A 13,162-nucleotide genomic window follows, 5' to 3' on the forward strand; every position below is an offset into this window, starting at 1 on the left:
TTTCTATTTACTTTTTCATTTTATTCTTATTTTTTATAAAGATGTACATCTTCCTGGTACCAAAAAAATACATTAATATTAATATAGTAATTACCACAAGAAACTACCTTTTATTTACTTTTATAATAGAAAACAAGTGCCCTTTTATCATCATTAAATATTGCTAAATATTCTTAACAAAATTATTTACATGGCCGTTTTATTAATGTCATACAATATACTATTATAAGGCACAATTCTGCGTATGTATAGATATTATGATCTAATTGTATGTGTGTTTAAGCAAATTAAGGGAATAAGAAGTCATGAGTCAATTTTTTATTATATTAGGTAAAATTGTTAGGTAAAATTCCATATTTTTTCATATATTTTGCAAAAGCAGGTAATAACTCTTTTACAGTAACTACCATGTATTCAAACAAGGCTGCTATTATTTTATTCAATAGTTTTTGCATTTGTTCATCATTAATGGAAGATGTATCTAAATACCTAAAATTTTCTTTTATATAATTCCATACAAAATGAACTGCTTTATGTAAATACTCTGAATCAAATGAAGATTTTGTTATCAGAGCAAGAGATATTTCAAATATTATAAGAAGAAAACATGAGGCATTCTTCATGTATCTTATATCATTTAAAATTTCAATAAATTGATTAATATCATATTTTATACCGTTCCCATTATTTAAAAATGCATCCTTTAATAAAGACAATAGCAAATCTTTTAACTGAGGCAATTTATCTTGAGCATTGCTATTCTCTTTGTTAAATGAATATTCATTTTCTTTCTTGTCATGTGCAAATAATATGTCTACAAATTTCATTGGATCTAGTAAATGTATACCACAAATTATCAGTTCGTTATTTTGCAAAGATATGGTAGGCATTTGAGTGGGAATAGCACCCAAATTATTTTCAAGTTGTAACTGTTGCTTGTTATTGATGTAACGTATAACTTCAGCATTTTCAAATATTTTATCTGTATTATTTGCAGCAGCAGTACGCTTCGCACGATTAAATTTTCTACGAAGATTTTTGGAACGTAAAGTGCTTCTATAGTTATCTAAAATGTTACCTTGTGTAGATTCAATTAACTCTGCTGCAAACTGGGTATTTAGAATTGCATTACCAAAGAACAAAATATGAGCTGTCAGAGATACTACATCTGAAAAATGAACTGTGCCATCTTCCTGATATCTATTATAGATACAGTATGCTTGATATCCTACACCAAAACCATTGATACCTAAATTACTTAATACTAATGTATTGTATGCAAGTCTAGTTGCAGTGCCTATATTACTACCATTCTGAACAAGCTTAGTAATAGCAAAAGATCCACCTAAGGCTGCTATACCAATTGTACTGCCAGTTATACCTAACCATGAAGAAAATGCATCTTTATCCTTTAGTGGATTTATAGTTTCTTCATGAGATCTTCTGTTTACTAATCTTTTTACTGATCTACTCACTGTCCATGCACCGGTTACGCCAGAACACGCTGTTGCACCTGCAATTGTAACAACATTATTATAATTTTAGTTATTTTGTTATTATGCAACAATTACTCCCAGAAGAATATATTGTATTGTTATATATATAAATTGAAAAATACTTATGCATATGAATATAAAATACAACTTTATGTAACCTACCTAGCACAACTGGACCAATTGGTGTAAACAAAGATGCAACTCCTAAAACAACTCCAGCTGCACTTATTACACTAGAAGCTGTATCTGCTACATTAAGAAAAGTATTTATAGGTTTACATGCAGGTGATTCTACAATTTCTAACCATACTGTTGAATATTTTTCAGTAATTTCATAAGTCGTATCCGGTTGATAAAATCCATCCTTTGGAAGAACCATGGTACATGGTGGTAAAGTATTGTTGTCCTTGTAATCTGTCCAACTTTTATATATCCTACCATTCATATCAATATACCAAATTTGTTGCTTTTTACATTGTGAGTATTTTATCTTAAATATTGGTGTTAAATGTATGTTTATTTCGTTTTCCTCTTTTAAAGTAGGTACATTAACTGAATTATTTTTAGGATGGAATATTACGTTGAAAATTACTCCATAATAAACTCCTTTTGTGTTTGATTTTTCTTCCGTCCCTGCTTTTATGTTTTCTTCTCCAAATTTAAGTATTTTGTCATATATAATATCTATAGTTTTTTTGGCTTTCTCTGAGTAATAAAATGTTTCAACTAAATCATAGTTATTAGTTACTTTATCCTTATTATATAATACAACATCAGCCGTTTCATCTTCTGATGCAGGACCATAAATTGCAAACCCAATATTTTGTCTCAAATACTTATATTCATCTTCCTCATACAGTGTCCATTCTGCCAAAAGTTCATAATATTCTTGTTGCTGTACCTTAGCAATTCCCAACATTTCATCCTACAGAGAATTGAAAAAATGGAATAAATAATTCTTGTGTGCAAACAAAGATATTTAAGAAACTTATATTTTTTAATGAAAATGACTGCGAGCATTATGTATATGTATATAATTGATATTTACCCAAACTGGATCCATACTAGACATTGTATTCATTATAGGTGTAAAATTTTTTATAGGTACAAAATTACACAGATCTTACCTGCAACATACATTTTTAAATTACAATAAATTTTTAACTTTTCACATATTATTTTTTGATTTTGGGACAAACGAATTGGACAAAACATTAAAATCATTAACAAAATATTACAATAAAATGAATGAATATTCACTTATCAATCAATTATTTAATAACACAAATATTTTTGTATTTCATCGATCTTTTTACAATATTAGCTAAAATGAAACTTGAATGTTTCATTTTATAGCAACAAAGTAGATAAAATTCATTTACACATCAAAACTTTTGGTAATGTGTAATTCAATAGAATATGTAAATATACTTTAAAACACAATAAACTTACGATCGATGTATTAAGAAATAGGTGCCACGTCTTATATATTCTTGCATCGGTGCTTCCCCGTGTACAGAGCATGGGAATCCCAATCCTAAAATCCCCACAATAAAATTCTACCATATATTCAAATATACATATCTAGGTCAGCCAAATGAAAATTCACAAAATCCGTTGTACAACTCAGCTAGCCAACCTAAAAATTAAAATTTTGTTTGGACATTATGCATTATGTATACATTCTTTAGATGCTAATTATTTTTCTTGTTATGTAATTAACATCCTTTATATAATATAAATATTATATATCAGCAAGAATATTATAAAATCTATTTATGTGTTTACTCTTCTCTCAGATTTAACTAAACTGATTAATCCATTCTTACCAGTGTAACGAAACAGTTGGACAATCTGGTATTATATAATACAAAATATTAAAAAATATTGCACATTTTCTGAATATGTGACTTACGTTGCAAATAACTAGAGAATATAAACTAAGAATATTTAACATCAGTGTTATCAACAGGAAATTTAATAATAAAGCTATTATATCAACATTGGATTATTTTACTAAATTTAATGCTCTTTGCACAATTATAGTTCTATTAATGTTTCAATCAATATTTAACAAATTTAAAAATCTTGCATTTTATACAATATCGTAAAAATTTAATGCTTAGTAACTATACATATATTATCTGTACATAAAAGAATTACTAATCAGATATTGAGAAATGTACCCTATAAGGACTTATTAATCTAAAAAAAAGGAACAAGTTATAAGTTACATAGTAAAAATAACTTATCATTTATTACATCGTTCTTTATAATTCTGATAATGATTTTAATGTTTTACATCGTTCTTTATAATTGTAAATGTTGACAACAGTCGCAACATTATTAAATACCCATTTATTATATAATAACTACTCGACTGTTATTTTTACTATGTAACAGTCGAATAGTTATTATATAATAAATGGGTATTTAATAATGTTGCGACTGTTGTCAACATTTACAATTATAAAGAACGATGTAATCTTATTGTTGTAACTCAAATAAAAAGAAACACTATCCTTAATTTATTATAATATGCATTAAAAGTGCACATGTAAATAGTATATTTCTTCTCATTGCAATAAGAGTAAGATTTAGAAATATAACATTTTTACATGTATAATTTTTTATAATACATGTATAAGATGTAACATGATTATAGTAAGATATAACTAAGATTTTTTGTAAAATACATTACTTCTATGCAAAATGACGGAAGTCCAAGCGCCTCTTGCGGGAATAAAGTAAAAATGAAATGATGGAAACATCAGAAATAGTTCTTTAGTCTGCTCTATATTACTTTTGACTTCTTTTACTTTTATCATATCGCAACAGAAGAAAAAGTGCAATAACTTTATTATATAGTAGTGAAATTCATATTTACAACTATATAAAAGCTTGAAAACATAAGGAAACTCTGGAATCTTGAATTTCCGTGGTGGAGTCTGGTGTTTGTACTTGATCTCAGAATATTGTGCATGCGCGCCAACTAGCGACGAGAATCGACATTAGTTTTTCTGGCGAATCGATATTCTGCTCAAATATTGACTTCGCGATTGTGCGTGGTGTCACAAGCGAGTCGTGTAGTAGACGGCGATGCTCTTTTAAAAAGCGAGTTTCTTGCGAGTGATAAGTCAAGTGCTGTCGGCCGAAGAATAAATAATCGGAGTATCCTGGAGGCAGGAGATAAGGAGAATGCTGTTGGTGGCTAGCACTGTGTTTTTCGGGTTGACCCTCGGTCTCTCCCACGCGAGCATCTCAGCCCTCGAGTCGACACCGAGCTCCTTCAACAATCATGGAGGTGATTTCATTTCTCTTTTCTCGTGCCCTACATTCATCTTATTTCTTCAATTATCGTTTCTTGCTTAAAAAAATTGCTTATAACGAATTGTTTTTATTGCTATCATCGAGTCACGCATCGGTTTACGGTGTGTCGCTGATTGGAGTGGTAAGCTCGCAGGTGCAATTGTTCTTTCGAGAGCACCTGCAGTCACCGAAACTGTTATGGCGAATTCATTGACTAGCCCCGATCGGTGTTGCGATACGTCTATGAAACTGTATACGATCAGTCGTGATGCTAAAAGAATAACACTTCAGCCAGATATACGGATTATATGTTACGATTCCACATATGACAGCATTAGTCACGCTTTGCGATAACAAAATAGATATGAATCAGATTGGACCCAGTCGCATCGGAAACTAGGACTTGATTAAAGTTAGACGGATGAAGTAACGTTTTACGGCGCTGTCAGGCATAGGTTTCTATATAAATCTGGTATTATCTTCTTTCTAACGCATAATGATATTTTGACAGGATAAGGTCGATTATCGAATATTTATTTAGATCTAAAAAGGATAAGAAATTAATTTTGGTGTTTATAGCTAAATTTTAATTGGAATCTTAACAGTACTTGGAATTACATCTAGATATATCTCTCCATGTAAACTTAGACAAAATTCTCGATGCTGTATAAATTACGATTTGCATTGCTCGAAAGTGGTTGCTGCAATGTTTTGCGTTTTTCAACATATCATTCGATACATTTTACACGATGTAATTTCAATAACATACGATGTATTTCTTTCTTACAGAATCTCATAAAATACTACAAATTATGTTTTATACGTCTTAATGGTTGTCTCTTCGTTTCACTACAAACGAAACTAATCCATTTTATGACGATAAGAAACTTTACGATGTTATTAAATAATTTTCGTGACGTAAAGTGCGACTTTAAAATGTACATATTGTAATAAAATGATTCTGGTAATATATTTTCTCGTCGATATTTCGTAAAATATCTTGCGTAACAACGCCAAGTATTTAATGAACTGTGTGCGACAGTGTTCTATAAAGCGACAGTGTTCAGTACACACGACCGGTCCTTTCGTTTTCATGCTCGTCTTTTTATTTGTGCTAATTGTTCGACGTGTCTTGATTTGCAAATATGACTGTCTACATTGCAAGATAATTAAAAACAATCCCATCTATCTCACGTTTATGAAGATTATTGCTTAATTTCGAGCACAATAAAGTCTCGTTCCCCGTGGAATTGAATCAAAACGTTTTTTGAAGCGCGCACGGCGATAAATCGACACAGACGTTCGATTCATCTCTTTTGAGCTTTGTAATATTATGTATGTTCAATTGATAACGATGATTTTGATATCGATTATCAGTCAATTTGCTTCAGAGAAGCTGTATGATAGGTATGATAGTAAAACGTATAGTATAAGTATTTAACCGTAATATATAACGTATAATTATACATAGAGTGTTTGAAGAACGGGAATTTAAAGTTTTAAGGGCTTACAGAATTTACTGAGAAGAATAAATGTAAGTTGTTAATTATGATACATAATGTATAACTATATATAGGCTGCTAAAAGAATAAGAATCCAAAATTTCCTGGCTTTTCAAAATTTACCAAATGGAATAAAAAAGTGTTTAATCAACGTGGAATATCAAATCAATTTTTTTCACAGTACAGTGTAATTTGTACTGTTGGGTGTAAGAGGGCCTCAGTGGCAAAAGTTCTTGAGAGAAGTGTCTCTAAATGCTAGCAAGTTATGTAATTATTTTGTATATCTAGTAATGTTTCTTTGAAACAGTCTCTTTATGATTTTATTTGAGAAAAATGTAATCTTCCAAATAAAAAGGACAATCAAGTATATTTATCCAGATTTTAGACACCAATTATGTGTCTTACTTACTAACTCCTTAGAGAGACTTAAATGAAACTTTGTTTCCCTTTTTATATAAAGCTTTTGATGTTTTCTCCATTCATTTCAATACAATGCAATACCTACATTCACGTATGTGAATCATAAATCGGTGTATACATACAATTTCAGTCCTTTCTGTTTTGTTCCATATTGTCACGTTCGATATATGTATGTGTATATCTTTTTTCTATTGATCGTTGTAATTTAATCACATTATTTATTATGGGCGAGGAAATTAAGCTGGCACAGATTGAGTATCATTCTAAGTAAATGTAAAATTACATACATTATATAATACATAATTATATTAGCTGTTGAAATTGTTACGAGTACTACTATCGATTTTGAAGTATTTAACAATCATTTAATATTTAAATAATTTAATCTGGCATCTTTGTTGACTAAACATTTCTTATTTCTCTTGATCAGTATTATAAGACCTTTTCTTTAGATTTAGGTGCAATAGTAATTTGGTAAATATTGATACGTATAAATCGAGTAATTTGAACTTCAGAGGTACGATTTAAAACAAAGATAGGAGAATCGTTTGATTGGGAATGCATTTAACTGCGCTCTTAAAATATACCCATCGGATCGATTGGAGATGGTCACATATTCGGGAAACACAGAACGACCCTAATTTTAGCGATAAAACGTTATATGCTGTGAAACGGTACCTATACCAAACCTATACAAATATGATTCACATTGTGAATTATTTATTAATGTTCAAATTTAAAAAGCATTCTCCTTACATATCGCATATATATTTCAGATGTGATACAGCTGGATCAAAAATTTCAGGAAAAGCGAAAAACTATTTGGAAGCTTACAAAGAAATTATTTACTAGACATATAGAAAAATATAAGCAAGTCAGTCTAAATATACGCGTTGTTCTCCCTCGTTTCGGTTTTACGTCAAAAGTTCATTTCCTTCAAAGTTGGTATAGGAGGGCGTGATTGGATCGAAAATCCGTTGAAGATCTTAGCGAGCTTAACTATATTAAATTTGGCCATCGTGAAAGCTTCTTGAATAATATTACCGTAGATTAAATAAGATTTATGCATTTCTTTTTCGATCTTTATCGGAATAACCGATAGACATTATGCTAGTCGAGCAAGTACACTGGAGTATGCTAGAATTAATATAATTGGTTGTGAAACCTGATTTGTTGTAGCACGTCTTCGTTACAGCATGCAATGAAATACGTGCATGTACTTAAGGGAAATCCGTTCCAGGTTAATGGTTTAAAACAAGTTTGCCATACAATATAAATAATATGAAAGTAATAAAAAGTGTATCGTTAATTTATTTCAATCTTATCCGCTGTACACGTTGAATCACGAACAATTTTATAAAAAAAAAAACAGCAATTTTCTAGATTTAAATCACTATGGAAAGAATTTATATGCTTTTTGCTTATATGAATGTTGTAGTGGATATCTGTATAGATGCGAGAAACCTCGTACGAGGTATCAAATTATTAATGAAAAACGTCATCTAGTAATAAAAAGCCTAAGCATTTTAACACTTATTAAAGAGATAAATTACGATCGTTGTGGTATCGTTCCAATGTACTCTACCTTACTATACTTCTCTGTTAGTTGGTTAAACGAATATGTTAAATTCAGCAGTTTGGTCAATGAAAATTAAATAGGTCTAGGATGAATATCAATTAAAATATTGTTTCTGTGGAACATATCGTATAAATTTTATCTAGATCCGTGGACTATGTATTTGCATCTGAAAGAGTAATTCTGGTCTCAGCGGCAAGGTGCGAAGTGTCAAACTTTCTAGAAAGCAGCAGTGAACGTAGTTTCGTTCAATTTAAGACTTTACCAGGCACTCACGTGAAATGTTAGCGATTTCGATGTAACTTTGCAAGTAGATGGAGAACCAAAAGATATTAGACTCATGTTTACGAAATATTTCACCAACAAACTTTACTTTGACTTTCTGTTAGTTCCGTACAAAGCGATAGCTTAATGGTATACTGACTACAATTTTCCACACTTTCGGGACTTCATCGTAATTTTCCCAACATACTCCTCTGTCTTCCTACAATTAAATTGATTTTAACGCTATTGAGAAAAGCTACGTAATAGTATCGCGCACGTTTAAGCTACTAAATATTTATTCGTTCAATATTTCAGCGATTCGGTATCCACGGTTAACGATTGTCATTGGGTTCCTAATATTTTTCAGTTCACCGTCTACTTAAAAATACATTTTTTGGAAATTTCACGACCTATTAGCTTTAGCTATGCGCGGTAAAAGTTTGAAGATAAAACTTTTTTAGAGTGGTGCTCCGACATTTCGTCGGCACTGCACTTAACTTTATCAAGGGTCCGATGCCACCTTGATACAAGGTGCTTTTACTAAATACCAGAAATTGCTTTGTACAATTATCACCCTCTCTAAGGTATTCATGCTTACCTTTCCATTGACTAACCGCCAATCGCACGTTTATGGACAACAAACTAACTATAATAACACATTGAATTACATTTCAATAGTGTACAATAGTGTACAAGCATCGCAAACGAAACGTTACATTAATTGAATGTTGGCTCCTAATAGATTACTGTTACTGAAATATTTTAGTGGGTCGATATTACTCTGCGATAATTGTAATAAAAAAAATGCAATTTTTTCTTTTACCACCAAAGGTAATTCACCAAAGGTAAAAATACTTAATGAAATTGAACTTGAACGATCTAGAATTATTTTTATTATCTTTATTCTGTTCATGTAAACTTAGTTAAAATTATTGGAATTTGGCACCGACTACGTTGAAATATTATCTCAAATTCGGTTACCCTCGAATATTTGAATAGCGAGAAAGAACTTGAAATATAAGAAAATTTCTACCTAGGAAATAGCGATTTAAACGATTCGTTAATCGATTGATTATAATTTGATAAATCTCAATGTTCTATTGGTATCCTTCGCTACATCATTGAATCTAAACGAGTCTACGAGATTCCTGAAAAATTGTGCACGCAAACTCTTAAATCTCATTTCCAGAGAAACGCAGTTTTCTATAAACAAATTTCGTCGCGCGTTTTTAATTTAATTCTACCTAACAATTGTTATTGAATAATCCTTGCTGTATGTAATCTACTTTTACATTGAATTACGAGAACAACTCTGAATGGAATTGTAACAACCACGAGAGATACCTTTGGCGGTGAATGCGTTAACCACTGCTTTTAGCCTGAAATAGTAATTCTCATCTGTTGTTCGCGGATCGGTGTTAACGTGAAACACTGATGCGTCGCAGTGGAACACCGATATGGGGCGGAATAACGGTCAGCAATTGTTGTTCTACGGTGGAAACGGTATCGAACTTATCGGTTGTCAATGGTATTCTCGACGCGATTCATTCCATCATTCTTTCATTCAATTTCATTGAAATAGATGCTCTTGTTCGTGCAATCGATAATACTAACGTAGGAAACTGAGTTTCTTTGTTTATCCTTTTGTGTTAATACGATGAGCTGCTTAAAGGGGAATAAGATGAAAAGTAATATTCGAAGAGGAAAATTACGGAGCACATTTTTGTCGAGTAAGAAAGTTGTTGTTTTGTCATTGTTAGTCGTTGGAAAGAGATTAATAAAAGTGTTTTTTTCTGCGGTTCTTCACTTTTAATGCTATTGGTAGACTATTTCATAAAGATATTTTAACTAATTTTTATAAGCTATAGGAAATAACTTACAACCTACGGGATCTTTGTAATACGATGTAGAATAATCTAGATAACATTACAAACAATTATACTCGTCAAAGAAATACAAGAAAGAATATCAAATGAATTTTTCGTTTCGTTTAAAAGTATCATCCTTTGGTTGAAACAATTATGCATGGAATTTTTGCAGTATTTGACTTTTAGTAATTCACGAGCCCGACTTTTACCATGCAAATGGATATCGCGATTCCATCAAAGCACGAAATCGAAAAATCGCCAAAGCTCGTTCGGTTTTTCGGGCGATCGCGGTGAAACTATCTCTAAAAATAAAGAATTCAGGTTACATGTAGTTTAAATTCTCTGTGTAAAAGGCATTTACATATTCCGATCATCTCCAGCACTCTGACAGAACAAAAAGAAATGAAGGCCACAAGTGACAAACACGATAAGATGTATTTCCCATCTCTTGTAGAAGAAGAATTTTTTAATTCCATACGTTGTCGATTAACTCTACATTAAAATTATCATTACATTTGACATTGGAATTGAATATATGTTTCGTCACTTTCCCAAATATTTAAAAGATATCAATGCCAAGTTAAATTACCATAACAGCTAAGTCAACATTGTTCATTTTTTACAAAACAGTGGATTTATCGCTTATTTCCGAAGGACTTATATCTATAGATCTTACTCGATCTATAGATTATATTAAAATATATATGAACATATATTTCTTTTTCTTATCGACCATCAAGTGACGTAAAAGTAAGAAAATCGATAAAAATAGATCTATCGCGTGTTTATTATCATTTGATCTCGCGTGAAGTAGTATTTAAACTACCATATTTAACAATCAACAACCACTATAAAATATGAGTATTTCAGATCAGAGGTTTATGAAAGAAAACGTAAACAAACATTAGTTACCATTAATTAGTACACGAGGAATAATGGCCCAGTTGTTGTAAGCTCGGTAAATTATTAATCTCTGCCTGTTGGTTCTAATAAGGTAGGAATAACGAAGGTTCAAGTTTTCATGGTGCATGCACAATGATTTAAAATAATCGGCAAAGTTCTTTTTTAAACCAACGCGAAATTTTAATTAATGCATCTTGCATTGTTCGAGTTTCGAGAGATTCCTCGTTCTCTACCCTACGAAGCTTCCGGTCTATTTCTGTAAACCCTTATTTCTCTTTTGGACAAGCTCGTCGACAAAACAATTCCCAGGGATTAAATTGCGAAATTAAGCCACGACTCGTGATATTTTTAATTTGAAAAAAGAAGGGAAGCCACGCTTGAATAACTAACATTTAATATTTTATCACGGCTTAATAATCCTGTATTATGAACATTAACGTGTAATTCTTTCTAAGATTAATTTGACATAACTGTTACAGAGCAGAGAAATGAGAAAATTATTTTTGAACAAAAATTTCCAACATGTGCAGCTTATAGTACTTTGAATAAGATTTATGATCAAATTATATGTTACTTACATAATATCTATCGTTTGATGTAGAGGAAGATGTTCTAATTCTTCTAGAAGCTTTTAAACAACAGTTCTTATTCGAAACGACGATTCTATATTTTGAGATTTTATTAGCACCGCAACGAGACGCTGTTGTCACGATTATATTGGTAAAGTTTGAAACGAATTTAAAAGCGTGCATAGAAATTACAAGATATTTACTGCGAAAATATATTCACTAAGAAATTAGTATACAGCACGAATCACCTTCTAAAACACGTAACAAGTGTTAAAGATGGCCCCATCGAATATTCAAATCTATTAACATGGTGGAAAACTTGCTGTCTAATTACTTTCCTATTATGTTTCTATTACGTTCTTATATCTGCCTTTGGACTCGTTTTAAACTTTACTGATACAATGACGATAGTCAGGTCTGATCACGGTACTAGTGAAATTTCAATACGTTTGGTACAACATCTTATATTTGGTGTAATGTATTCATTACAAGTTTTTATAAGTATACTTAAGATACTTCGAGCAACTGTATATCGAGCTATGCTATTATTGTTGCATCTGTGTTTGAACTACATATTTGTCTCTGCCCCCAGCTCCACGATTGGATTTGGACAGTCCAGAAAGTGGATACCATGGCCTGGTGAAGGAAAACGAAACTTTGGTCGAGGTCACGCCACAAATACGAGCTATAGGTGCCAAAGTCTGCTCCTTCCGTATAGCGAACAAGCACCATGGCGATGCACCCTTCGAGATTGTTTTGAAAGAGAAAGGAATGGCAGAGCTGAGGGCACTGAGAGTTCTAAACTGCGAGAAACGGCGTAACTACAAGTTCGATATCGAAGCTGTTGGCTGCAACGGATCGCTATCGGAAAAGTACGAACTGCATTGAATAAACTTGACATTTCGCAATCAGTGTAATTCGTTTTATCTTTTGTTCAAACTGATACGATGCGATACGTTCTATATATCTTTTATGTAGGTAGAGCAATGATACATATATATATAACGAATAGTTTAGTTTGATTAAATCCTTAAATGTAACGCGAAGCGACTTTTACGAATCGATTTTTTATTAATTTCCAAATTGCTACACGATAATCAGTTATTTTGTAACTTCCAATATTGACGTTTCATTTCATATCACGATACGATCCGCTTTAATGATTTAATGTTTTTGGAAATGAACTTGCATAGAACTCCATTAGCTTTCGTCTAGTTTTGTACAGAGATAAATTTAATATGTACTAAATACGTTT

At 31.4% G+C, this 13,162-nt stretch overlaps 2 protein-coding genes across 7 annotated transcripts in view; one reads left to right on the plus strand and one right to left on the minus strand.

Annotated features, from left to right (window-relative positions):
- Nucleotides 1-13,162, minus strand: part of LOC117155479 (uncharacterized) — a 13,301-nt gene continuing 139 nt past the window's right edge. Inside the window, exons 1-5 of one of the 6 annotated variants that reach the window (XM_033331496.2) lie at nucleotides 4,384-4,519; nucleotides 2,949-3,135; nucleotides 2,545-2,623; nucleotides 1,659-2,421; nucleotides 1-1,513 (exon numbers count right to left, since the gene is read on the minus strand). In XM_033331496.2, the coding sequence (XP_033187387.2) occupies nucleotides 327-1,513; nucleotides 1,659-2,421; nucleotides 2,545-2,577 (1,983 nt within the window). In that variant the 5' untranslated portion in view covers nucleotides 2,578-2,623; nucleotides 2,949-3,135; nucleotides 4,384-4,519 and the 3' untranslated portion in view covers nucleotides 1-326. The other 5 variants (XM_033331495.2, XM_076623149.1, XM_033331498.2 and 2 more) reach the window with 5 other exon arrangements.
- Cals (calsyntenin 1) overlaps nucleotides 4,544-13,162 on the plus strand; it is an 18,484-nt gene continuing 9,865 nt past the window's right edge. Inside the window, exons 1-2 of the mRNA XM_033331494.2 lie at nucleotides 4,544-4,800; nucleotides 12,500-12,779. Coding sequence (XP_033187385.1) covers nucleotides 4,695-4,800; nucleotides 12,500-12,779 — 386 coding nt within the window. The 5' untranslated portion in view covers nucleotides 4,544-4,694. The remainder of the gene's footprint in view (nucleotides 4,801-12,499; nucleotides 12,780-13,162) is intronic.

Source organism: Bombus vancouverensis, chromosome 12 (genome assembly GCF_051014615.1).
Source record: "Bombus vancouverensis nearcticus chromosome 12, iyBomVanc1_principal, whole genome shotgun sequence".
NCBI classification, from domain to species: Eukaryota; Metazoa; Arthropoda; class Insecta; order Hymenoptera; family Apidae; genus Bombus; species Bombus vancouverensis.